The 25,538-nt window shown below is 43.5% G+C and overlaps 2 protein-coding genes, 1 long non-coding RNA gene and 3 other non-coding genes across 15 annotated transcripts in view; 2 read left to right on the plus strand and 4 right to left on the minus strand.

Moving 5' to 3' along the window:
* shank1 (SH3 and multiple ankyrin repeat domains 1) overlaps nucleotides 1-2,480 on the plus strand; it is a 62,990-nt gene extending 60,510 nt beyond the window's left edge. For 4 of the 5 annotated variants that reach the window (XM_046416495.1, XM_046416491.1, XM_046416494.1 and 1 more), the window contains 3 exons: nucleotides 122-133; nucleotides 375-1,265; nucleotides 2,169-2,480. In XM_046416495.1, the coding sequence (XP_046272451.1) occupies nucleotides 122-133; nucleotides 375-1,265; nucleotides 2,169-2,256 (991 nt within the window). In that variant the 3' untranslated portion in view covers nucleotides 2,257-2,480. The remainder of the gene's footprint in view (nucleotides 1-121; nucleotides 134-374; nucleotides 1,266-2,168) is intronic. The other variant, XM_046416493.1, reaches the window with a different exon arrangement.
* Nucleotides 2,481-6,248: 3,768 nt separating this feature from the next.
* On the minus strand, nucleotides 6,249-8,445 carry LOC124073924. Its single transcript, XR_006845743.1, has 4 exons — nucleotides 8,083-8,445; nucleotides 7,240-7,287; nucleotides 6,787-6,837; nucleotides 6,249-6,563 (listed from the first exon to the last, which is right to left on the minus strand). It is a non-coding gene; the product is annotated as an uncharacterized LOC124073924 (long non-coding RNA).
* On the minus strand, nucleotides 6,646-6,735 carry LOC124074067. Its single transcript, XR_006845785.1, has one exon. It is a non-coding gene; the product is annotated as a small nucleolar RNA SNORD88 (small nucleolar RNA).
* On the minus strand, nucleotides 6,904-6,995 carry LOC124074065. The gene has a single exon (XR_006845783.1). It is a non-coding gene; the product is annotated as a small nucleolar RNA SNORD88 (small nucleolar RNA).
* LOC124074066 lies at nucleotides 7,353-7,444 on the minus strand. The gene has a single exon (XR_006845784.1). It is a non-coding gene; the product is annotated as a small nucleolar RNA SNORD88 (small nucleolar RNA).
* Nucleotides 8,446-11,385: 2,940 nt separating the features above from the next.
* si:ch211-51c14.1 (protein kinase C and casein kinase substrate in neurons protein 3) lies at nucleotides 11,386-24,491 on the plus strand. Of its 6 annotated transcripts, none has more exons than XM_046416003.1 (11): nucleotides 11,845-12,092; nucleotides 12,191-12,275; nucleotides 15,243-15,310; nucleotides 20,309-20,468; nucleotides 20,619-20,854; nucleotides 22,298-22,453; nucleotides 22,563-22,738; nucleotides 23,417-23,537; nucleotides 23,625-23,695; nucleotides 23,898-23,977; nucleotides 24,209-24,491. In XM_046416003.1, exons 3-11 carry the CDS (start codon nucleotides 15,251-15,253, stop codon nucleotides 24,316-24,318), a joined length of 1,170 nt encoding a protein of 389 aa, XP_046271959.1. In that variant the 5' UTR covers nucleotides 11,845-12,092; nucleotides 12,191-12,275; nucleotides 15,243-15,250; the 3' UTR covers nucleotides 24,319-24,491. The 6 variants fall into 6 exon arrangements, with proteins under 6 accessions (XP_046271958.1, XP_046271961.1, XP_046271959.1 ...); XM_046416006.1 differs by having other exon boundaries at nucleotides 11,846-12,092; nucleotides 20,312-20,468; XM_046416002.1 differs by lacking the exons at nucleotides 11,845-12,092; nucleotides 12,191-12,275 and adding an exon at nucleotides 11,386-11,678.
* The last annotated feature ends 1,047 nt before the right edge of the window (nucleotides 24,492-25,538 follow it).

Genomic DNA, 25,538 nt, shown 5'->3' on the forward strand with positions numbered 1-25,538 from the left:
ACCTCTGTGAATGTATCAGGTGCCACCTGTTTACCTGACCTGTTTATGTCTTGTTCAAGTGTTGTCTATACTGTGTAAACTTAAACTTTTATTTTTCTGGCTTTTTCCATGTTTCTCTCAGAAGCAGAAACAGGTAATAGAGCCACTGCCACACTGAGACAGTAAGGATGCAGAGGAAACCATATTAAACTTGAAACATTTAGGATAACAACTGATAGACTGTTGGTGACAGTATGAAATGATTCGAATCCACAGGTTCTAAAAATTGCTGGATAGTGTTTTTCCAGCATTTCCCTTAAATGTGTGCATGTTTTTCATCTTGTCTTCTGTTACACTTTTTTATTGTAACACTTTCTCTCCCTCTCCGTTCACAGATTTTCAGAAGACTCAGCCTCAGCTCTGAGCCCCCCCTCAGCTAGATCTCAGTCGCCGTCTCCAATCTCGTTATCACAGCCATCGTTATCACCTTCCCCGACCCCCGCGTCTCAGTACCCCAACTGGGGACGATCCCCGTCTCCTCAGCCTCAAGCTGCCTCTCAGCCTCCACGTTCCCATTCCCCGCTGTCTCCAACATCTTATTCCCCTTACCCCACCTCCCCCAAACACAGACCTGTCTACCGGACCAAAGCTCTAGAATTCCAGTTCATCCCTAGCCGAGAGTCCCGTAAAGCGGAATCACACATGCTCCAGCGTAGGCGAGCACCCAGCCCCCTCATCTCCCCCTCAGAGAGGCCCAAGCTGGGTCCACCAAGGCCATCTTCCCTTCCGCTCCTCCCCACTACACCGCTATATAGCGCCATCTACGACCTCCGAGGTTCAATCACCCCACCGTCACCTGGGAACCCTCTCGGAGACCCTTACTTCTCGCCCTCTCCTCCACTGTTTGCCCCCTCTGGTGCCCCTCCACCTCCAAACTCCACCTTAGTTGTTTCTCGATCCCTCTCCCCAACTCACTTCCTGTCAGGGACCTCTTCTCCACCCCTGCACCCTCTCCCCCCACCTCCTTGCCTGAGTTACCCTCATCTACCGCCCCCTTCCCCTACAAAGCCTTTTGCCTCCAAGCCGCTGCCCTACTGGACCAAGTATGATGTTGCAGACTGGCTAGGATACCTGAACCTAGGTGAGCACAGGGAGCGTTTCCTGGACAATGAGATTGACGGCACTCACCTGCCCTCCCTAACCAAGGACGACTATCTGGATTTGGGTGTGACACGCGTAGGCCACCGTATGAACATAGAACGAGCCCTGAGGAGCGTAATGGACAGGTATGGTCGCCATCATGCAGGCTCAACACAAATGACCACTGCAGCTGATTTGTTAGATAGCAAGAGTCGCAATAAACCGCAAGCATGGTTGCCCCTCTCAGTTATTTGAAATGTCTACAAATGAACATACATTTTTCTTCTTTACTTCACTTAAAAAAAGTCTCACAAAGCTCATTTAACCAACATGCAGCTGAGTTAAACTGTCATCTAAAATGCACTAATGCAACCACACATCTCAGGATCAGGTCTTGTACCACAATATCACAATATCAGCATCCGTCCCCCAGAAGAAAACCTGACCGCTCATTACGCACTAATTTCAGCAGGATTTATTTTCCTAAAGTCATTCTAGTAATGCAATACCAAACAACCGTGTATACACTCACTATAAATACATGTGCATCTACACTTATCTATGTGAAGCTACGCATACGGCATTTGGCCACAAAGTCTCATCCACCACACACCTTATGTCCTCCTCGTCCTCCTCCTCCTCCTCCTCCCCCCACGCAGTTCAAATACAGAGAATGCAAACTCGTCCATAATACAGTCATTAGTTTATAGTCATGGTATAAAGACTGTGGTTATTTTAGTTGCTTTTAAAATGTTACACGTTACGAGTGTGGGCTGAAAAATGCCCCACCTCCGTGCTGACTTGTGACTGCGACAAATGACACCCAACTGTTGTCAGTCGTCAAAGCGTGTAACGGCAAATGTTTTGCCAGCCTATTAGCCAAGTGTCGAGCCACCACGCTTTCATAACGAACAAATAGTTCTTTCCAGTTCAGAGTCACACAAGAGAGCGACTCACAACAATGGCACAACACAACACAACACAACACTCTGGTTTCACAAAAGCCACCAAACTTCACTCGTGTCCTATGTTTGTTCTTCTGTCCTCAGGCTGTCCAGCAGCCCGTTTCCTATTTCTGTTCTCTCACCTCGGGATGGACAGACTGAGAGGAGGATGGACGACGGGAGTCGGAGCTGAGGTTGCAAACGCAGAGGCAGAAGGACAAAGGGAGCGAGGGAAGGAGAAGAAGGAGGGGTTGGAGTCAATGAGGGAGGAAGACACAACTGCTGCTATCCACGGTGGATTCACACAACAAATGAGGGGAGAACAGATTTCACACGGAGAACGACGGCGAGGGGGAGTCAAGTCCCAAAGGGAGATGGAAACACAAGGACGGGGGAAAAAAAAAAAAGGGCTGACGATCCATAAACACACCGGCTGGCACTGGCTAAGTTACACGAGTACACTCCCCACATGCATGCACGGTCACGCCAATCAACAAACAAACACGCCATCCAAAATGCATACGAAGACACTATGGCTACAGCAGATGAGGGAACAACCAAATACTAGAGAGGAACAATCAAAAGCCGTTTGCATTTAAAAAAAAAAAAAAAAAAAGACAGGTTGAGAAGACAGGTTGGTGTCCGTCACCGCAAAGCCATCTCGTTGAATATGTTGAATAGTGTTCTTTACCCTCAGCCAAGCCGGTTTATTTAATCTGTTCAGGTTTAAGAGTGAGCTTCACCAAGAATACGAGTGGGAGTGCGGTCGCGTGAGTGGGTGTTAGTTTTAAAACACGTCTGAATACCAGAGAGGGTGAGTATTTGAGGCTAAGGAGGCTGGCTGTGTGTTTGGCTTAGTGTGGTCACGTCCTGTTTTTACCTCACCGCTGGTAGGATCCTGTGATCAGGATCTCATGTGTTTCTCTATAGCTCTTTATCATCTTAAGTCTTATAATGACATATATACAGACTGGTCACTGTATCACAAATTTGTAGCAAAAATAAGTGCCCAGACCAACAAAAAAAATAAATAAATAAAACAAATTAAAAAAAAAACCACACACACACTTACACACCGATACGCACTCACAGGCACCTGAGATACTACTACACATGCCTGCATGCATACACCAACACGTAGACACACACACAAGCACTTACAAGTGATTGTGTTAGAGTTTATGGGACACCTTATATATAGACACACACTACATGTTTGGATCCAAGATGTTCTTCTACAGAAGGAGACAGACTGTGCTTTCAACTGTTAAGACGGGACACGTGCCAACGCGAAGAGAAATCTCCCCGAGGATTTTATTTACCCGAGAAAGACTCTGAGGCAACTGCTGTACACCCATTCAGACCTTCTGTCCGAGGGAGGACTGGACAGGAGAGGGGAGGGGAAGAGGAAAAACTGCCATTTTCTTGCTCTTTCCCGCCCAATCCCCCCCTGCTCCGTCCAGGAGTGGCCCCCCTCTCTCTCGACAAAATCCAGGAGGAAACAAAAGAGGGGATCCGAGAGAAACGCTTATATCGAGTTTTAATACTATGATTGTTCTTACAATTTTTAAACTTTAAATGGGAATACTGGAATACAGCTATTGATATGAAGAGATTTATTATTACTATTTATCATTACTATCATCGTCCTTACTGTTACTTCAGCCTCCGGGAGCTTCTGGTTTCAGCCTTTGGTGGCTGAGACTGCGTTCCCGTCGCAGTCGGCGTGTTTTCTGACTGTGTGGTGAAGATAATCGTGCTGGTTATATATTTAAATATACATGTATATGCAGGTATTTTTGAATTGAAAGATGGATGTTATTTGGTCCACGGTAACATTCCTTCTGAAGCATCGTAACTTTAATGTGAAGCACATTTCAGAGTCGCTTCTTTCTCCTCAAATGTTTTTCCTTTTGTCAGACTAAAAAGCTTTAATCAAAATTACATGCTGACCTTTGAAAACATGACAAAAATGATTTCCTCACTCTTTTAAATTTATATGCAGATGCTGAAAATGTAGCAGCTGTGACTCTGGGGACGCCCACGATACACAGGTGTGAAAATGAAGTATCACTTTATTTAACCAGTACTTTAAAATTACTTTTTAATTACCACAACGGCATGTTAAGTTCCTTGAAGGTTTTTTTGTTTTTTTAAATGTTAATTGGGTAAAGGGGATAATAACTCTGAGAACAAACGCAGAGATTACACAAATATATTTCACTTGTTTTCCCTCATAAATCGACCATTTTAATCTTCTGCTCAGATTATTGGCCCCCTCGCTCACCTCAAAAGCTCACCGTCCCCCGTTCTGACTGATCACCTGCACTCATTTGATTCCTCTTCCACGTTTTGCACCGAATCCTTTTATATTTCCCCCCCTTAGCTTTCACCACACATCCCCATCTCATTATAACCCCAGTCCTGCTCTTCTCACTGTTGCTGAGATCGAAATCTAAGGGCTCTCTCATGACCTCTCTACCTTGAACAACACTCCACCTCCCCTGCTGCCTTCCGAGTCCTCCAACACATATCAGACATGCGTTTAACATCAGGGCCCCCCCACCTGCCCGGCCCTGCTATACTCTTTGCAAAAGGACGAGTTTTCATACAAGCTGTGTATATATGTAAAAACACACACACACCGGGCTGAAAAAGGTCACCGAGGGGGATTTGTCTCTGTAACTGCTTTGTGCTGGTGGTCAAGCAGAGATTATGTTTGAATGCAAGGGAAATAGCAATAAGGACGATGAAAATAATGGTCATCTAATTATGGTTTAAGATGTAAACAAACAAACAAAAAAACCCAACAAAAAAAAGTCAAAAGTTCTAAAGAATCTCTGTCTTCCAAATAATGTTTAACATGAAAAGGTACACTGTATTTATTTAACTGTTCTGCTTTCTATACAGTTCGACCCGTTCGCCGCCTGACAGTGTTAAGAGCTCCAGTCCGTTTGTCGCTCGTCGTTTGCATCTCGTCTGTACGAACGCACCTCCTGCAGTCGCTGACGTGTGCCCGTATGCTCACAGCTCACTGTCGATTACCAGCATATTATGCAATGACCCCTATTGCCATTAGCAACGGTGGCTTCTCACATTTCCCTTCAGAGGTGTTTGGAGTAATTTTCAGCCAGAAAGGGTAAGCAAGCAGGACGTGACTTCCTGTCCAGACTCGATCCACGGCCGCATTCTGCTTGTTTCTATCAGGCCTGTAAAAAGTTTGCTAGTGTAAATAGGGACCAGTTAATAACTCTGGATAGGGAATTTTGTCATCTCTTGCTGATGTGATGATGTTCTTGTTAAGTGACTGGTTTTTAATCCTTTGTTTTCAGAAGTTATAAATCAAGAGTGACGGCTGTCAGGAGAAAAAGATTTGAGGGAATCGGTCCGACTCTATAGAAAGCAATTCTTTTTCCTTTAAGAGATCTTTTAAAAAATGAGAATATGAACTGCTGAAAGGTAACTTACAGAATATATATGTATATGTGATATGCATATACACATTCATATACACATATGAATTTCAAATGTTTTAAGAGATAATAAATTGTTAGAATTATAATAAAGATACAGAAATAAAGTTCTAATTAATGTTTTCTGATTCCTGGATATTGATATCTGATATTTACCACCCGGAGTCTCGAGTTTCTCAAGCTTTTCTGACTCAAATCTTCTGCACATCAAGCTGCCTGTCGCCTCAAAGTGTCGCAGTAAGTCAACATCACAGGCTGCAAAATACTGCGTGCAGCACTGGACACGTACTTACCAGGTATCTTACTGTGTACACCTTAAAATACGGACTTTTTCAAGTATGCTGCGATTTTAAGATGAGAATTTCAACACTTTTACCTTCTTTTCTCCACATTTTACCATTTCCTCTAATCATTAAATAGGTTTTCACCAATTTGGGTAAAGAAAAGTTTGCTTTAACTTTTAACTTTGAAACACACATTGTGTTCTTGACTACAGGTGAGCGGGGGGTATTTTTGATTTTGGGATGAACTGGCCCTTTAAGAGTTTAGCCATCTGATTTACATTTGGTCACAATCGGATTTTGGCGGGTTCTCATTGCTGTGAGTCAGTCAACTGAACAACTGCAGCTGAATCTTGAGCGACAAACCCGACAACAGAGCGGCTACAGCGCTTACGACAGGAAATGTATTAAAGAGTGAAGAAAACAAGTCACGATGTTGTCACGAGTTTTATTGAATTAAATCGTTGCAAATACAAACTAATATAAGGCTTAAAAAAACAAAACATCCAAATAAACACATGAATGTGACACTACAACACAGTTACTGCTCAGTGGTCTCCTGTGTGACGACAGTGACAGGCCTACCGGGGGGTGGGGGGGGGGTCCTCTGATGCTGCCAACATGTGGACGTCACTGAGCGATGAGCTGAGGTAGCGGCTGACCGCACGAAGGCAAACGTTATTAACTTCAGGTTTTCTTCATGGTCACTCACGTGTTGTCAAACAGATGTTGTCTTGCAGAGGAACCTGAAAACACAAGAAAACATCAGTTGGCGAAATAATTCAAACTGCACAAACCCAAAAAAGTTCCGAATGTGTTTTAAGCAATCGTCTCCTCAGACTCTGCCTTGTCAGGGGCAGAGCTGCACTTCTGTCAACACCGATTATCTGAGCCCAGTGCAATACATCAACAGAGAACAGCATTCACGTTGGCTGCTATGAGAGCTCAAAAGATGTTATAAACACATACCTGGTTTAGGTTCAGCTTTGTGGACTCGGTGGCTTAACTGCCCCGCAAGACCTGAAAAAACAGCAGCCCAAGTTAATGTGTTGTTATAACTTCATTTTAAAATCAGCATCAGTTCGTCTTCTCCTCAGAAGCTCTGGCTTGTCAGGGCCAAAGGTGCACGTTTGTCTCCATACGGACTCAGAGCCCAGTGCAAGTCATCAGGGGAGAGTGACGGCTAAATCCACACAAAACTGTTTAAAAACGACCTGCGAAACTATACTGCACTTGACTTCCCCTCGGGATCAATAAAGTATCTATCTGCAGGAGTGAACGCGACATAAGCGCCTGGACGCACTTGGTCATGAGTGCCCTCTAGCGGTCACGCTTAATAACTACATCGAAAGATTTTGTCAAACTGCGTCTGCTTTCACAGTCGGTTGAGCTATAACTGAAATAAAATTGTAATTCACATACCTTTGAGAACCCAAGTAACGTCCAGCCCAGGAGCGGCTTCAAAGTGACCTGAAAGGACAAATTAAGTGTTACTGTTTTGTCATGACCAAACCCTCAGACCAACATCAGGTCATGTTCTCCTCAGGAGCTCTGGCTTGTCAGGGCCAAAGATGCACGTTTGTCTCCATACGGACTCAGAGCCCAGTGCAAGTCATCAGGGGAGAGTGACGGCTAAATCCACGCTGTTCAGATAATAATGGACACGCGACATTTAAGTTACTTTAAAGAGTTACAAAAGACAAATCTCACACCCATCTTGTGATTACTGCATCTGCAGCTCAACATACGGTTAGCCACAATGCTAACGTAGCCTGGTGGGGTTAACCACGTGGAGACAGGCCCACGTCGTGACTCACTGTTCGGCTATTTCAGCTGCTCACAGGAACGCGATCGAAGTGCAGAAACGGACAACAACGAAACCCAATTGTGAGACGTGACGGTTTAACGTCGCCGTGTTCAACATCAGAAAAGCGGAAAAGAAAAAAGTGCCCACATGCTTTCAGTCGTAGCCACGCATCATCGCGTTAAGTTCGGCAAATAACTTTAGCCACCAAAGCAGACCTCCATCTTGATAAACCACTCAGTTTTCACACCCCACCATTTGTTACTGCTCACGCAAAGTTAAACACGATGTTCAACTATAAAACAACTCGCAACAATGAATGTTAGAGTTACTCGGAACACAAAGGCAACAGGCCGCGTTAGCTAACGTGTAGCCTGTTTTCACAACAATAATATACTAATCTGAACAAATTAAAATCACAAAAACAGACTTCACATTGGTGAAAGTCGTGTCATTCTTACCGGTCTCACATGTGTCCCAGCCGAGGCAGACACGGCACACAACTGGCTGCTTCCGGTGCCGCTTCGTTGTCTTTTAAATGTCGGCTGTTCAGTCAGCTTATTAGCGCATTAGCGCCGCCGACTGGAGTGAAGTGTGAAGCGGCAAATCGTCTAATGTCAATTCACAAGTGTCTGCTTAATCTTTAGCTTTACTGGCTATGTAAACTATAAGAGTTAGCTGTTCGCAGGCAGAACCAACCAAAGGTACTGGTTAAAAGCAGAACTGAAACTAAACACGAACTTTCCAGCTGTTTTCAAGCTAACAAACCAGCTTGGACTCCAGTCAGTCTGCCTTCATGAAAGTTGGACTCGCACCTCAGCAAGGCTCAGTGCAGTCGACCTTCTTTCTAAATGAGTTGTTTACATTGTCTACACCAAGTTTAACATAAAGACGAGAGAAACACGTTAGTTTATAACAAACTTTACGGCAGTTAATTGTATTAAAGTAACATTTGTTGCAATTGTGTTGTGTGTTCAATATCATCCAAGTACAAGCTTTAAAGCACACAGTCCGAGCCAGACAACCTGTGTGTATTTTGAGTAATTTCTGTAAAAAATATTCAAAATGCAGTTCACCATTAATAGTACTGGAGGGCAGAAATACTGCGCGTATTGATACTGACAGTATTAACTTGAGGTAAAAGAGAAAAGGAGTTTAGGCTCACGAGGCGTAACTAAAAACTAGTCTACTATAAATGATTAATTTTGAAGGTATTTTGAAGGTTTTTAAGGTTGTTAACACCTGAAATCATTTGCTGCATTTACTGTGGGACAGTTTTTGATGTTTGTATTATTTGTTGGGTTCTCATTTTGTCTAATGAGCTGTAACGGGCAAAAAGAAACACCTCTTGCCTTTAGGGTGGACTAGTTTGTTTTGTTTTAACTCCACGCTGCACGTGCAGACACAAGCGGTTTCCTTTTACTGATGAATTTATTAAATTCGCCGTGAAAACTAAAACAAAGACAAATACATAACTGACAGCGAAATCGATATACAATACAAACCAAAATAAATCAATAAACGGAAATTGAAACAAAACATACCTCGTTAGCTGCGTGCAACAGGAATAGAAAAACTGACACCGGGTTCTTGTCCAAACACAAAATAAGGCCCATAATCTTCTAAAACTTCTTATTCTTCTTCTTCTCCGGGTGATTTTGGCGTGTTGCAACCAGCTTAAAATGTGCATATCGCCACCTACTGTACTGGAGTGTGTAACTCATGATGACTTCTTATTCAAAAAAACTCAAACCACGAGTTTAACTTCTATCAGTTTCTTCTTCTTCTTCTTCTTCGTCGTCTTCTTCTTCTTTCCTTTTTCTTTCTCAGTCACACAACTCAACCAAGTGCAGCGCCACCTATGGCGAGCGTTATATAACAGGTAACATGCCAATACATACCATAAAAATACTGACAAACATAAATAAGGTGCAAACACCCACCGAGGCAGTTACACTTATTGTTTGTTTGTTTTTGTGCTGTTATTCTGCCAACCCACTAATTACTAACTTTACTCAGGTCGAGTCAGGGCAGGCTCGAGGTGTGGTGTGGTTATTAATTGTTTGCAGACAAATGTGCAGTGGGTGTAACATGAGTGTTAAGCTGCAGCCTTTGACTGATCCGCCACTACATTTGAAAACGCGGCTGAAAACTTTGTTTCAAAGTGATCGATTGATATGATAACACAACAACTTAACAAAACAGCGCGTTCACTCACATGCATCTGTGACCACAGCTGCAGTAACGGGGTTTGACCAGCAGGTGTCATCAAAAACAATTTATAATTTCAAATTATATTAAAAATTATAAGATGCAAAGTAAAGTTGAGAAGTCAGCCACTGACATCCCCCAGCCCCTCACACACACACATTTTCTTTCTTTCTCTCTCTCTCTCTCTCTCTCTCACACACACACAGAGACACACACACACACACACTCTCCCCTTGCACATCCAGTCCCCTTGCACGTCATCACTCTGCACTTTATAAAAATGCACGGCCATCTGCAAATGTTTACCTCCACCACTGTATATACAGATGTATGTATATGTATACGGACTTTTTGCATTTCACTATTTATCATTTTTTATTCCCTTTTCTTGTGTGTGTCTGCTGCACCAGACGCCAAAACAAATTCCTCGCAGGTGAAAGCTACCTGGCAATAAAAGTTTTTCTGATTCTGATTCTGAAACACGTGTCCACCTTACTGAAACATTTCAGGATTCTCGCACTTTATTTGGAAAATTCAAGCAGAAGAAGAAGAAGAAGAGGGAGAAGAGGAAGAAGCCTGCTACTCTATAATATTCCTTTAATTTTACGCTATGCCACTGCACTAAGAATCTGTATTTAACTTAACTCACTTTAACACTTTAACCTTATACCACTTGTTGACATTTTCTGCCTCCTATAGCTATTATCATTTTAATCACAGGATCTCACAGTGTTCTCATGATATCTGTCTACTATCTTTCCAGATTTGATTATAGGATCACTAACTAAGGATTACTGTTTTCTCAGAGCGAGACGCAGCAGAGTGTAAACATTGCGACGTATAACAGCTGTCTGTTGGCATGACATGTTCTGGCAAGGCAGGACTTCACAAATTCAGCATAGCATGGAGCAAGAGAGGGATGTGCGAATGTGAACAATCCTTCCTCGGGGTCTCTGACTTCAAAGAATCTCTGCCTTTAACGCACACACACACACACACACACACACTCACACACACCGGATGTATCCTCCAGCTGTGGAGGCAGGCCTAACAAACCATCCCGAGGGAAAGTCGAGGAGAGGAAAGAGGGGGTTTAAAGACGAGCATGGAGGGATGGAGTTTCCCTTATCTGGTCATGCTGCTTCGGGCCTCTTTGCAGAATAGTAAAACACGGTTAATAGACCAATTAACGCACACACACAGACACATGCACACAGATACATACACAAACCCTGGCCAGGTGACTCAGTTATTGTCTGACTCACCTAGACATGCATACACACAAGAAAACACAGGAAAAACCACATTATAACACTCCTCACTGATACGACTCTGAGGGAGGGGAAGCGAGTGAATGGGAGATAAAAAGATTTAAAAAAAACAAAACAAAAGATAAAAAGGCGAGACGAAGTGGTGAAGTACAAAGAACAAGAGAATAAGTTCCCTGCAGCTGTTTTGGAAAGAGAGAGAGAGAGAGAGAGAGAGAGAGAGACTAGGAGGGAGGGAGGGAGGGAGGGAAGAGGGAGGGAAAAATAAAGAAGCCAACTCATCTGACACAAACTGTGGGCCCAAAGAAAAAGGGGGAAGAGCAGGAGCAGCACTGTCCAGAACGAGTGGAAAAGTCAAAGTCTGGAGAAGGCCAGGAGACGTGTAAAAAAGGAGAAGACGGAGGGAAAAAGAGCCCGAGAGTCTGCACAAAGACTGAACTCTGTGTGTGTGTGTGTGTGTGTGTGTGCATGTGTGTGTGTGTGCGTGTGTGTGTGTGAGAGGAGGGGAGTTTTGACCTGCCAAACAAAAGAAGAAAAAAGGGAGGTTGAAAGCACAGAGGGCCTCAGCGTTTAGGGAGGTAAGGAGCTGTGGTTTAGTTGGATCTGATGGGATGATTGAGCTCCTATTTCTGCTCCGTGTGTTGCTATCTATTTCCTCTATGCAATGTGTGTGTGACAGATGAAACGGGGACAGGGGGAGGAGTGTGTGTGTGTGTGTGTGCGTGTGTGTGTGTGTGTGTGTGTGTGTGTGTGTGTGTGCAGGACAGAGGGGTGACGGAGTTGCTCTGTTGGAAGCTCTCATAGCACGAAAGCAGCGTCAGATTTAGTCGGTGGTTATGAAGTTTTTACATGTAAAGTTCGAGCGGTAGACTCTGGAAGGATTGCTGGATCGCTTGAGGAAAACTGGGGGAACAAATTTCCTGTCTGATCTGCCAAGAGATTATAAAAAATCTGCAGGACCCATGGTGGAAGTAGATCTGTGCTGGCAGGTGGTAAGTTAAACAGCCCTCTCTGTGTGGTACTCATAGGATGAAGTGGTATGCAAATGTAGGTACATGATACATATTTTACCACTTCTTTCACTTTGTAGCTCCGTGAAAGCCAGGAACATCCCTCAGAAATATCTGAGGTGACACAGAGAGAAAATCTCAAGTCGCATTCAGGCTTTTCTCGCTATAAGTTGTTTTATTTTATATATTTCCAATAGATTTAGACTTGTGGTTATTTACATATCAAAGGCAGAGCAAAGTCAGGGCCAGTCGGCATTTTGGAGGCAGCTTAAATCGATTAAAAAGTCTGTGAAATCATGTTTGAAGGGCCTGTGGTGCCATCAGATTCATTCCAGTACATGTGGAGTTGCACAGCATACTTGCCCATAGACTTAATGCTTGCAAGAGCATGAAATCTTATTTGAGAGGCAAGCAGATCACAGCCAAGAGAGTCAGTAGAGGTCAGAGTTTATACTTTCTTGTGGAGGCGTCTTACAAGGTAAATCTTCTATAAAACCGAGACTGAATTCACAGAATAGTTTGCTTGTGTCAAAAGGTTGGAGACTGCTCGGTAAAACTTGCAGGAATTCACCATATTATTGAATGTTAGGCAGAGCCCTCCCACCCCCACGTCCCTCTGGAAATTCTTACACAGTCAAACTCCAAAGAAAGTTGGTCGGCAAGGGGACAGGAAGTTGAGGTCAGGGGTTAGAAGGGGGGCGATTCATTATTTTTGTGACCTCTTGCAGATGTCAGGGTTGTGCAATCTACCAGACGTCAGCAGCAGAGACACGACAGGAGCGAGCTGAGGAAGACTCAGGCAGGGAGAGGCAGGACATTATGCTCTTTGTGGAGCATGTGATGCCCCGTGAACAGCAGAACGCAGAGGAAAGTCAGTGAATCTAATTGTGCGTGGAGAGATGGCTGCAGGGAGGAAAAACAAGCAAGACATGAAGGCTGGGCTTTGAAACACCAGCGGACAAAGCTGCTGTGTGCTTGAATATTTAACTTTAAAAATTATTTTTGTGGAGAGTAGAGTCAGATGTGATCAGTGTGGATACTGGATCTCTTGATTTTGAGTCAGGCAGAACAACAACAACAAAACTTTTTACGTGTTTCTGTCACCTCTTGCTATGCGTGGTTGCATTTGTTGTTGGTTTGAACCACTGACTGCATAAAATGTGGTCTGAAAAATAATGCTAAAGTGCATTAAACCTGCACTTTTTCTAATGTCCAGCAGGGGGCACCTCCACTGGTTTCAAAAACAAGTCCAATAGCATACATGCTTATGAGAAGCTGAGTCCACTTCTCAGTTGATTTGTGTCTTAAATACAGCATGATGTGCATTTTGCAAATTACATATGATCTCACTGGGACTAAAACAGACAATAAAGCATCCCACGCCTTACAACGGGGCTACTTTCAAGTTAGCGTCAAGTCACTATCAGTCCCATAAGTATCTTCCCCAGCTTCACTCTCTTGTGCTAATATGGTCACTTCTGTCCCAAAAAACAACCAAGTTGGTGATGGCCGTAATGTCTGACTCAGTAGTACACAAACCAGTGGGTGACGTCATAGTGGGTTTACTCCTGGTGAGGGTGTATGACAGGATGTGTTGACCTTTACCCCCTTCCAGTTTATTTTGGGACAGCTCGCGTTTCTAAGCTGGGAAAGCTCGGACAGGCTCGACGCTCCACGCTCGCTGATGTTGTTACGGCATGTGAGAGGCTGCCTTGATTTACTGTACACCTCCAGGCTCAGATTTACTGTACATAACTTATACAGAGCCTCCATTATACGATTCAGCCGCCGACACCTGCTGTGTATGTTCACATCCGTCCAGACAAGAATGCAGCAGTCATTTTATCCGAGAGGATGCCAAATGCTTCCATATCACAGACACTTGGGTGTGTCTGCAGTTGTCAAGGGGTGCCGCAGCATATTCCTTAATTCCTTATTGAGGATTAGCTTAAGGAATATGATAAAATATAAGTGACAATCTGATGAAAAAACAAGCCCAAATTTTGCTCTAAGTGCCTGGAAAATACTTAGAAAGTAAGCAGAGCTGCTTAACATTAGCTTAGCATGATGGATACATGGTTAAAATGGATGGCTGAAAGTGACAGATAAATCCTTAAAAAAACTCATGTGGTGGATAAACAGCAGACGAAACTGAACCAACTAACTCACTAAAACTAACAGAGTAACAGTGGACGAAAATAGCCAAAGCTTGAATATGCAGTGTGGAAGTTCTGTCTCCCCCTTCTGGCAGTGAGAGTAATTACACAAACGCTGTCGACATGCTAATGGTGCCAGAGCTTAGCCGACTGAAGTCAACTCAACCCTATCAGCGCACAACATTTAAAAACTCCACTATACTGCAAAATACAGAGAGATTTATGTGACAGTGACAGACTTAATCAGCAGTACATTTGTATGTAAAAGTACTGCACTGCAGGTTTAAAGTAATGGATAAATGATGGAAATAGCCTACTTAACTCAAAGTAACAGTTTAAACATTTAGCTAAAAGTACAATGGGCTTCCAGCTGAAATAGTTAGTAATGTATAAATGGCTGAAATGTCAGGAATGTCAGTCCCTTAGCGGTAGTGCTTCATCAAATCAGTCTAAACGTTCACGGTTCAGTTCCGTGAAAAACATATTTTAACAGCCACAAACTTTTTTTTTTTGTTTTTTGATCAATAATCAAATATCCGGTCTGACATAAATTAAAATGAACACATCTGTAATGTGGTGGGGTCTCAGTATAAGGGTGAAATCCAGAGGATATGGTTTCTGGTGTCCTAATTTGTGGTAGTCCACTGTCTCCAACAGGGCAGGATTTTTTTCTGGTGGTTTTGAAGTGAATTTTAAAGACGTACATTATGTAAGAGGGGGAAGAATAATCACATGAGAATAAACTCTATAACTAATATAAGACCCATACACTATCTAAATGAGGGCTGCTTCTGCTGAACCGAAATGAGACACGTCTGACAATGTCTGACTCAGATAATATTTCGTTGCTCATAGCTGCTGAGGCCCAAAGCCTTCATTACCTGCACTTGGAGGGCAATTACAGAAAGGTCAGCGCAGATTAAAAGGCAGAGTGGTACCAAACTCTAAACTAATCACATGCTCCTTGCTCTCACAGAGAACAGGATGTCAACGCTATCCTCAGAAAACAGCCCCGAAGATGTCAACAATCGCAGCTTCTGGATGGTAAGACGGTGTGTGTGTGTGTGTGTGTGTTCTCTTTGTGGCTCTGTCCCTGTTTATCTTCACACAGAGACAATGAGACTGATCCACAACATTGCTTCTCCGCTCGTCTCTCAGGCCTCGGTGACCTCGCAGTCAGAACAGACTAAACTGACTAAACCATATCAGTGTGAACAAGGCTTTCGTTTCTAAATGTGAACGGTAAACGTTGTGCACTCTGAGCCGCCTCGCTCGGGCCAACTGCTCCCCGGGAAGGCTTTTGCGACAGCACTCAGCTCATTAGGTATTTGATTGTCTGTGTTTGCTCGATAAAAGCAGACTGTACAACATGAGGGTCCCGTCTCTGGGGATCCACGGCAAGTATTTTCCAGTTTGCCTCCACTGCATGATATCTTTTTATTTCTCGTGCTGTATAAGGAAAAGTTTTAGTTTAACCTAATGGTAGCTGCTGCACAGATTACATGAATGTGTCCAAAGTGAACCTGGGGACCAGTTGGACAGAGACAGAAGGATTAAGGAGGTTTAGGGATGTTGATAGGTGGATTTGGTTCCTTCACTCATAAATCTTACAAGAAAGCAAATGTCCAACTAACTGCTCCTCTGAAACAAGACGGTCCCACAGATTTAAGGTTGCAGTAAGTGACAAAACTTGGCACACTTAACTGTCAGCAGAAGGTTCAAACTCTCAGGGATGAAAAAACACTTTCATTCAAAGCAGCAATCTGGAAAGAATAAGTAAATAAATAATAAATGGTAAATAAATAGCTCATGCATGCATCACTTTAGCTGATTAAACAGCAAAGCCCACAGCGTTAAGCCCCAGTGAAGCTTTAGATTCTTCCTCTGCAGCGTATTGTACTTTCTGATTGGGAATAACTCACAGGATGTTTTAACACTGAATGAATTGGCTCGTTTTATTGGACATAAATCTGAAGAAACATCTGTGACTTTTAGAAATGTAAATCCCCTGAATCGTCTTTACCTTGGGACCAGGGACAAACACACTGTTTTACTTGTCCTTCCTCTGTGTTTACAAGACGCAAAGTCTGTTTAGTCCAGTTTGTTTTATGGCTGTAAACACTTTAAGCGTTCAAAGTGCCTGATCTGAGTGCGCTGCCGCTTTAATGCTGGCTTTGTCTTTGGCCTCGATGAGCTGCCCCACTTTCATCTCTCCAGTCCTGTAATTTTGGCAGCCTCCTGTTGTGTTGGACGTGTTTCCAGTCCAGTTCCTGTCTGTGTCATCCTGCCGCCGCGCTCACGGCCTGTCTGTCATTATACTGCAAACTCCAGCTCTTTTGTTTTGTATTTGCTGTGTCATCACCGCTTCAGGAGGTTTGCAATAACGGTGAACTCTGTGGAACATGAAAGTGTGCTGTTCATTCGAGTAGATTCACACACAGGGATGAAATGTGCTCAGTGACTGAATACAAATGATACGGCACTTTTTGCAGTTAAGTAGACCAATGGGTTGCAGCCAGTGTAATCTTATACATTTTACCCTCCCCCCACCTTTCTGAACATCTCAAAACTTCTTCAGTGCAAATAAAATTAATTTCTGGCAAAATTAAATTACAAAAGCAGAACTGGCACAAAGTAAAGGCGTGCTGTGTGTATTCTCAGATGCCTTTTGTGCAAGTTTTTCATCATGGCAGAAGCTTTGACTTTGCGCCTGCACAGAAGTCAAAGTGATGTGTTGGAGTTCCTGCTGCTGCTCAGACCTTCCCCCACAGCACAGAAGCCTCAGCCACAGACCTTTTACGAGTTAACAGAACGCTGGTTATCATGGAAAAGGTGGCTGTTTTGTAAGATGCTATCAAAAATGTAATCACATACATGCTGACATTTTAGACTCAGCTGTGGGTGTCATATCACACCATTAGTGTCCTGTTTACTGACTGCGTATAATCCATCTCTGATGGCCAACGAAGTGCGCCAGCGTCAGGCTCCTTTTCGACAGTCTCTTTAATCCGCTTCGGACCGTAACTGTCTGACTGATTATCCTGTTTATTTTTAGAAGACAAACATTTCTGTCAGGCCTGACGCTGTGATGAAAAGGAAATGTTTTATGTGCTGATCTATATTTGGTCTGAAAGCTCTTTGGATGCACATAAATATCAAAGCTGGCATAAACAGAGTTCACTTCTGCTGTTCCTGCCTCCATTAATGCCACTCTGCTATTGCTGCTACAACCTTTACACTTTCTTTACAAATACTAAAACTACTACTACTATGCTACGATCGGTTCTGCATGTGAAATGTGATTTTTCAATGGAGGACCGTGGCCATTTTCTTCCACTGCGTGTTGTAGCTTGGACTGAAACTCTTGTAGCAGATTTTCATCTGCCTCAGAGATTGGCTGACTGGGTCTCTGCAGCGTCGCCGCTGGCCTCAAACCGGATTCCTCAGCTGTTTCTGTTTAATTCTGAGACGAGTGAGGAGAGTCAGTGCAAACCACAACACAGGCCCAAAGAAAGAAAGAAAGTGAGGAAGAAAAAGAGGGAAACAAGAGGGGGGCACTGATCAGAAGAACCACAACTGATTATGATTAAGGCGTAAAGAAGCTGCAGTGTTTCATTTAAAGCACACCGAGTGCTGTGGTTGCTTTCTGTGAAAGCTGTCAGGGTGAAAATAAATCGCTTTTACATCCTTAAAGTCCTGACAACCAGGTGACAATCGAAACCTACCAAATATTTAAAAATCTTAGTGTGGAAGGAAGGAAGCAGTGTTCACCTGGGAAATGCACACACCTACACACAGCTACCTGAAGCAGAAAATGCTGTAAACTGTATTTGTCCTACAACCGCTGCATTACCCAAATGTTTTGGTGTATAAACGCTGCTTTGACCTTTCCGATGCTCCTGAATTTAATTAAACACTAATGAAGAGTCCCTCTAGGACCTCAAGACCTCGTCAACTAGCTGCAAAGAACAAAGATTCAGGTCTTTGGTCGAGCGGGAAGCAGAGGTCTGCACACAGCAGAGACTGAGCAGTTGTTACTCTGAAGAGTGAAATATCAGCTTACAGAGAGTTTGCCAAAGAAAAGGAAGAGTTTTGTGGCTTCCAGTATCGACTGGGCACTGGGTATATAACGTCTGCGCTGCACTACATACTGTATATAAAAAGCATGCAGACAGTGTGAGAAGACAGACATACAGTTTGCTGTGTGTTTCAATTCCCTGAGCCAAAATGCAGATCATGTTGTCTTATATACTGGGACTGATGCCTTCATGTTGAGCCAGCAGGCACAACACCAGCGACAGGAGCTCCGCAGCCGACGTTATTAGCCACACCTTTTGTCTGACAACTTAAATTGTCTTATTTCTTACTTGCATGTTTTATTTTTATGGTGTTCACACTGAGTGCTTTGCCTCAGATGATTTAACACAACATGACAACATATAGGGCGTCCATAAACTTTCGAACCGGCTGTCGAGATGTGTCAGTGACTAACCGATAGAGTCTGACAGGAAGTGAAAAAGAGAGTAGGAGTGAGTGCAGAGAGTCAGAGCTGACGGCGGCTGCCAGGAAAATTGCAGCAATATTTCCAAATACCACATCTACAAACAACACGTTCGCTTCAGATATGTTATTACACTCAGGGCCTTGCCTCCGCTGCCCTCTCCTTCTCCGCCTCCGTCTGGCTTTTTACGGCCCGGCCTCGTCCTCGTGTCCTCTGACCACACCCCACGCTGCAGCCGGCATTAGGCTTTACCACGGGAAACATGATCCCAGTGTCGCCTGTGGCTCGCCGGGACTGACCTTAAGACGGCTGCCGCAGAGTCACAGCTGTGAAAGGAGATGAGGATGCGAGCTGGACTTTGTTTCGACTGACTGACCTGAGAATGACAGACCTGAAAATGTAGAAGCTCTTGTGGTGGATGCAGCAATAGCAGTACAAGTACACATTTGACATGGTGGACATGTTGACATGTCAAACACAGGTGTGACTAATAACATCATTGACGGCTGCATTCCAGTTAGCTGCTCCAGTTGCAGTTCGCACAGGATGGTTAACTGGGAGCCTCCAAATGGAACAGAGCATTAAAGGAACAGTTCAACATTTTGACATTTTGATTCACTTTTTAGCAGGGTGTTAGAAAAGACTGATAGCACTCTCATGTATGAGAGGCAGGTTAGCCTAGCTTAGCATTAAGACTGTAAACAAGGAACAGTTTCCAGGAAACATGAAGAGACGACAGACTTGAACTTCAGTGTTTGTGTTACTCGATTACGCAAGACATAACGTGTTGATTACCAGCCTAGTCGTTTCCCCTTGTTTCCTGTCTTTATGCTAAGCTAAGTAAACTGGCTGTCTGTCTGGCACCAGAGGAAAGTAAATATCCATGCATTTGGTTTTTATGAGTGTGCACTGACAAATCACGTTTTTAAAACTTTTTATTTAGGTTTGAATGTTAAAATTCCATCGTGAATTGATTTTACTTGCTTATTTACTGTACATTGTACCGATCACAGTTCTGTCAGTATGACAGTCAGTATGTGCTCTGGCAAACAAACACTGAACAAGACCCAGTTTTTAACCATATACAAGCTGGAAGACAATTCCAGAAAACAACTTGGAGCAGAAGAGCTTGTAGTACTTCAGTTGTGTTTGTAGTTTTAATGTGTCAATAAAACTATCATTAGCAGAACTAATTACTAGTTACTAGTACTAGTAGTGGAAAGAGTAGAAGAGTCACGATTGGACTGTTTTAGTGTTCAGTTTCTAATTTAGTTTGTCTAAATCAGTTTATGGTATGCTTGCTGTTGCCGCTCTGCCAGGAATAAACTGTGAGCAGATGTACGATTTTGTTTTTTCTGGCATTGAAGTGATGAAACTAAAAAGAAAAGAAACTAAAAGGCAGAAGAGAACTGGACTGATCATTTTTTTGGAATTTTTCATCCAAAATTTAAACATCAACAACAAAAAAAATAGTTCTGATGCATTAGCATCTGGGTTTACAGGCCTCTCCACTTGTTTAATTAGTGTCTGTTTGCGTCCAGCAGCCTGGGAACTATCAGCGCACTGTGAAGAGAACAGAAGATGCCTTCCAGGCCTGTAACGACATCGTGGCATGTTTCCAAGAAAGAGCTCGCGTGGAGAGGCAGTACGCCCAGCAGCTCAGCGAGTGGAGCAACAAGTGGAAGCCAGTCGTGGATTCCAGTAAGTACTGAAGTACTGCAACTCCTGCTAGCTGCGTGATGAGAGGGGGTGGTAACACATACCTTCTAGGCTGATTTCACGTCGGTAGTCGTCACCAGAATTGCTTCTAAGGTAAAATGTGAGTCCCTGGTCTTTGTGGTCCTCCCTCAGGTCCTCTGTATGGATCTCTTCTGAAGGCCTGGCAGTGTTTCCTGTCCTCTGCTGACCGGCTGGCCTCCTTACACGCCTCCATCTGTCGCTCCCTCGTATCGGAGGATGGAGACCGGGTCAGGACCTGGCAGAAGGACACCTTCCACAAGAAGTTATTTGGAGGCTTTAAGGAGTCCCAGGACATTGAGACGGGCTTCATGCGTGCCCAGAAGCCGTGGGCCAAACGACTTAAAAAGGTCAGAATGTCTCATATTCAAAATAAGTTCTGTGGGGGATTACGCTGATGATTTGAAGCTTAAAAAACTTACTCATGTGTCCTCCAACTTCTCCTTCAGGAAAACAGAAACTAAAAGGAAAAGAAGTACATATTCCATATTTTTCTGTTTAGTGGTCTCTGGTTTTGCATTCATTTGACAGAATGCCAGTAGGTACTCATCGGTACAGCCAATCAAATGTTATAAAGTTACAACAGAGCAGATGGCCACAGCGAGCCAGACGGCAGCCACAGACTCTGAACAACAGCCCACATAAGCTCCAGTCTCCTTCTCATCTGACTTAACAAACACGAACACACGTCCTGCATGTTAGCTTGTCGAACCACCAAACACACATTCACTGGGAAAACATCCACTGCGCTTTGCAGGCCAGTTTGCTGATTAGCTGCTCAGCTGCAACACATTAAACAGGCTGTTAACACACCTTCAAATGACCAGTAAGGTGTTGATGTGGTCCTTCATACCACCAGCAGCACACTGCCTGAACGCGACGTGTTCGCCGTGTGTCCGATTCCCTTCAGGGTAACACTGCTGCCAGTCCTACACAGACATCGATACGCCTCTCCAGCAGGCTGACATGAGAAGAAGCATTTCTGTTATTCCCCCAAAGACTCTCCTCCTTAGTTTTAATAATTTAAACGCCCTGAAAACAATTTTTCTTCAGTCAGTTTCTTTCTGTGGGCAATGGAGTCCTACATGGATGTGCTATTTTAGAAGTGAAGAAATGGTAAAAATTTTCACACCTATTTTATTTATTCGATAGGTCTGTTTTGTGATGCTGGGATCTTAAAGAAGTTTACACAGATAAGGTTGTGGGGGTTTGTCCCGTCAAACGGTTTTGTGAAGATTAAACTGGATGCCACCTGAAACGCCGCAGTGCGTTTAAATCGCTGCTGCATGTCAAGGAGTTTTAAAGTCAGCTCAACGTCGTGTCCCGACCCACATTAATTCAGTTCCACACATCTAAACAGTGCAGGACCGTTCCAGTGCTGTAGTCATTTTGGTGTTTGTGACCGGAGATTCCACTTCTCAACAGTTTGTTCTTATGAATTGAGAAGCGAATTTGATTTGAGAGCAGCTAAGGACAGGAGGACATTCATCAAAAGCAGAACTGCATAACTGCATAACTGCATCAAAAATATACACAAGTTCCTTTGGGAATCAATACTTCATACATACTAAAAGTGACTGCAACATCACAAATGGGTTCTCATTAAGTAAATGGCCTCAGTTCAAGGTCTATATAGACCACAGAGACATAATGCAAAGTGCTTTTCAAAGTCAGGTGTACCTCAGGTTTCCAAATTAGCTATAGGCCTTCAGGATGAATTGTTTTTGAAAGGATGAAGTGTTTGTCGGTGTTGATGTAAAGTCCATGTAATGTGTGTTTTGGCTGGTCCACAGCTGGACAAAGCCAGATGTGCGTACCACAAAGTGAGCCGTAAGGAGCAGGCGGCCAGGGAGCGTGAGGCACACGCTCAGGGAAACCCGGACGTCGCCATCGACAAACAGAAGAAGATCCAGGAGGAGAGAGAGCTGGCTCAGCAGGAGGCCGAGAAGGTAAGCGACACGTTTCCTTGCATATAATCTGGAGCTGGACAGCACACCCAAAGACACGCCAACGTGCCGTGATGATTGGGTTTTGATGTGTTTATCTGGATGTTTGCAGGTTCGCGCCCGCTATGAGAAAGTCCTCGAGGAGGTGAACCGCTATGCTCCGCGCTACATGGAGGAGATGGAGTCCATCTTTGACCAATCACAGGACGAGGAGCGCAAGAGGATTGTCTTCCTCAAGCAGGCGTTTCTCTCCATCCACAAACACCTGGACGTCACCAACAACGACAGGTGAACCAGCCGCTGTTTAATGTGTGTGTGCTTTAACAGGCAGAGTAGTTTTTTTTCCAAAATTCACCGTTTCCCCATCCTTTTATTTTTAGATGTTAAAATCAATGACCTGACGTACTGTAGCCCTGATTAACTGCTGTTACACCACATGCGATACATGAGTGTTTCTCAGTGAGTCACTTCTGCTCTGACAAAGGAAATAATAGCTCATGAAAGCAACTTCATTACTTTTGGGAAACACTTTATTTACGCGCAAGCAGGTTATGTGCCATTTAGAAATTAAACTCAATTTTAGTTCTGGTAAAACCATCAGAGAAACACCAGCAGGTTAGACTGAAATGAACAGCATGTCATTAAATATACAGCAGACCTGGAAAGGAGTCAACCTCCTCCATTCCTGCATGTTGCGTTCGCTGCGACACGCTCACATTACGCTGCGTTTAAAGCCCTACGATCACCACATTTTAAAATAGAAAATAACGATGAAAAGTTTTAAAGTGACAGCAGACACGTGGAGCAGGTGTTCAGGTGACGTCTGTGTCTGACCAGTCAAAACGTTCCCCATAAAACAGAAATATTTTCTCAGTTGGTATTCAGGGAAGTTGGATTGTTGCAGTTGAAATATTACTGGATTTTTTTAAAAAAGTAATAGATAACTTCAAAAATGTATGGATCTAGCGTGAGGGCCGTGTACGATGAGCTCCACAACACACTGATGGCCATCGACGAGCAGGAGGACCTTCGCTGGTGGAAAAACACCCACGGGCCTGGCATGCCCACCGACTGGCCTCACTTCCAGGTGAGAACATCTCTGCTGCACAAATGAAGGTGAAGTTCAGGTGTTCTTGTTTCAGTTTTAATCACTGTGTTCAAATGCTTTTGTTAGGAATGGACGCCCGAGAAGAAAGCCAAAAAAGGGAAGAAAGAGGTAGAAAAGAAAGGATCAATAGAGAAGAGGTGAGCGAATTTATCCCCGTTTTTTACAGTCAACTGACGTTATTGAGCTGCTGATGTACGACTGATCAAACTTCCATGTGTCTCTCTGTGTCTTCTTCCTGTCTCTCTGTGTCTTCTTCCTGTCTCTCCTGTCTCTCTGTGTGTCTTCTTCCTGTCTCTCCTTGTCTTCTTTCTGTCGGTCTGCCTCTTGTTGTTCCTGCAGTGTGATGATTGGAGGGGTGAGAGTAAGAGCTCTGTATGATTACGTTGGCCAGGAGACAGACGAGCTGTCATTTAAAGCAGGTAAAAGCACATGCACCACCTTGTGTGGAGGATTAATCAGAAACAGCATGCAGATACGGATGTTACTGTGTGAAATTGTTGGGCTTTGGCACACTATTCATTTATCTGTTTCAATTGCTAATTTGTGTGGTTGGCTAAGTAACAAGTGAGAAAACATTTGAGAAAACAGGATTTAGTTGATAGGAAAAAACATTTTTCAATGTTGAAAAGACGTCTGATTCTCCGCCGCAGGTGAGGAGTTTTTGAAGATCGAGGACGAGGACGATCAGGGCTGGTGTCGGGGGATTAAGGACGACGGGTGGGAGGGCCTTTACCCAGCCAACTATGTGGAGGTGGTTTAGTTAATGTGTCTGAAATGACAAGGAAATATCTTGTTACATCACATGCTTCATTTCACAGCCTGGTGACTTCGTCTGAAACCGACGTTGTGAAGAACAGCGTCGTAGCTGTTAGCCAAAGAGCGGCTCTGTGATGGGAGTGTGATCACGTTTTGGCATACAGAGATTTTTTTTTTTTTTTTTTAAAAAAACAAAACTGTGTAATCTCTTGAAGGATTTCAACAAATGTTTTAATATATACAGTATGCATAGACCACTTGTATTGAGGCCATATGATAAACGATGCTTTAATGTCAAAAGAAAAGGTGTAAAATGCTGCTCGTAAGGTACGCCATGTGACGAGCCGCTTGGTGCTGGAACTGCATTACAGGACTGCGATTTCCTTTGAGCTCTTTTTACTTTTACTTTTTGCACCTCGACACATTGCTATAAAATTGATCACAAAGCCTCTCGACGTATGAAGAAAGTGACGCCAATACTGTGATTATAATCAGTCCGAAGCAGCTTGATAGATGTAGATGTTATGGCCTGCGTTTCTCTTCTGTTTATGTGCTTTAAAGGAACAGTTCTCTCTCTCTCTATGTACATATATGTCTTAGGAATATGACTGTTGGCTGTTAAATCCACAATGACACGTGAAGATTGATATCAGTTTCATCTCAGTGGAGGGGAGGCAACACACATTCCTGAACTTTGATGCCATCTGATTTGTGTTTTGTTTACTTAAAGCAGCTATGATCAGTATTTTGTAACGACAGAGAAAATGTAACCAGATTCTGCATTTCCTAAAGAGATTTATGCAATATTTTGGCACATTGTTCTGGTTTTTTCTGAAGAGAGCTAATGTTGCTCTGTAAACTGCTGCCACGAACTCAAGTCAAGTTTTAGTTATTTTAGCACGAGAACATAACAGAAGTTCTTTCAGTGCAGTTTTTAATATAGAGCCAGCCCAGACTGTACTCTTTATAATGTTATTTACTGATGCTTTTTGACAAACTGGGCCCCAGTCTAAACACGTCCCAGATGTAAAGCTATTTCTGCACAGAATGCTCAGAGATCAAACTGATATTTCTCCTCCTCATCAGATTCTCAGTTTGACGCCAAACATTCATATTCTTAACATGTTGCTGTTCCTTTAAGATAAGTGCTGGGGAACAAATAGTTTTCCTGTCTGTCTGAAATATCTAGCCATCTGTCGCTATACTGTGTGTATGACGCTTATC

This window comes from Scatophagus argus, chromosome 16 (assembly GCF_020382885.2).
Source record: "Scatophagus argus isolate fScaArg1 chromosome 16, fScaArg1.pri, whole genome shotgun sequence".
In the NCBI taxonomy this organism is placed as follows: Eukaryota; Metazoa; Chordata; class Actinopteri; family Scatophagidae; genus Scatophagus; species Scatophagus argus.

Excerpts from the sequence above, each read along its gene's own strand:
- si:ch211-51c14.1 (XM_046416002.1), top strand. The coding sequence starts at position 15,251 with ATGTCAACGCTATCCTCAGAAAACAGCCCCGAAGATGTCAACAATCGC. Across the intron at positions 22,454-22,562 it reads CTCAGCAGGAGGCCGAGAAG|GTTCGCGCCCGCTATGAGAA; the intron begins GTAAGCGACACG and ends GGATGTTTGCAG. Across the intron at positions 23,538-23,624 it reads CCGACTGGCCTCACTTCCAG|GAATGGACGCCCGAGAAGAA; the intron begins GTGAGAACATCT and ends TGCTTTTGTTAG.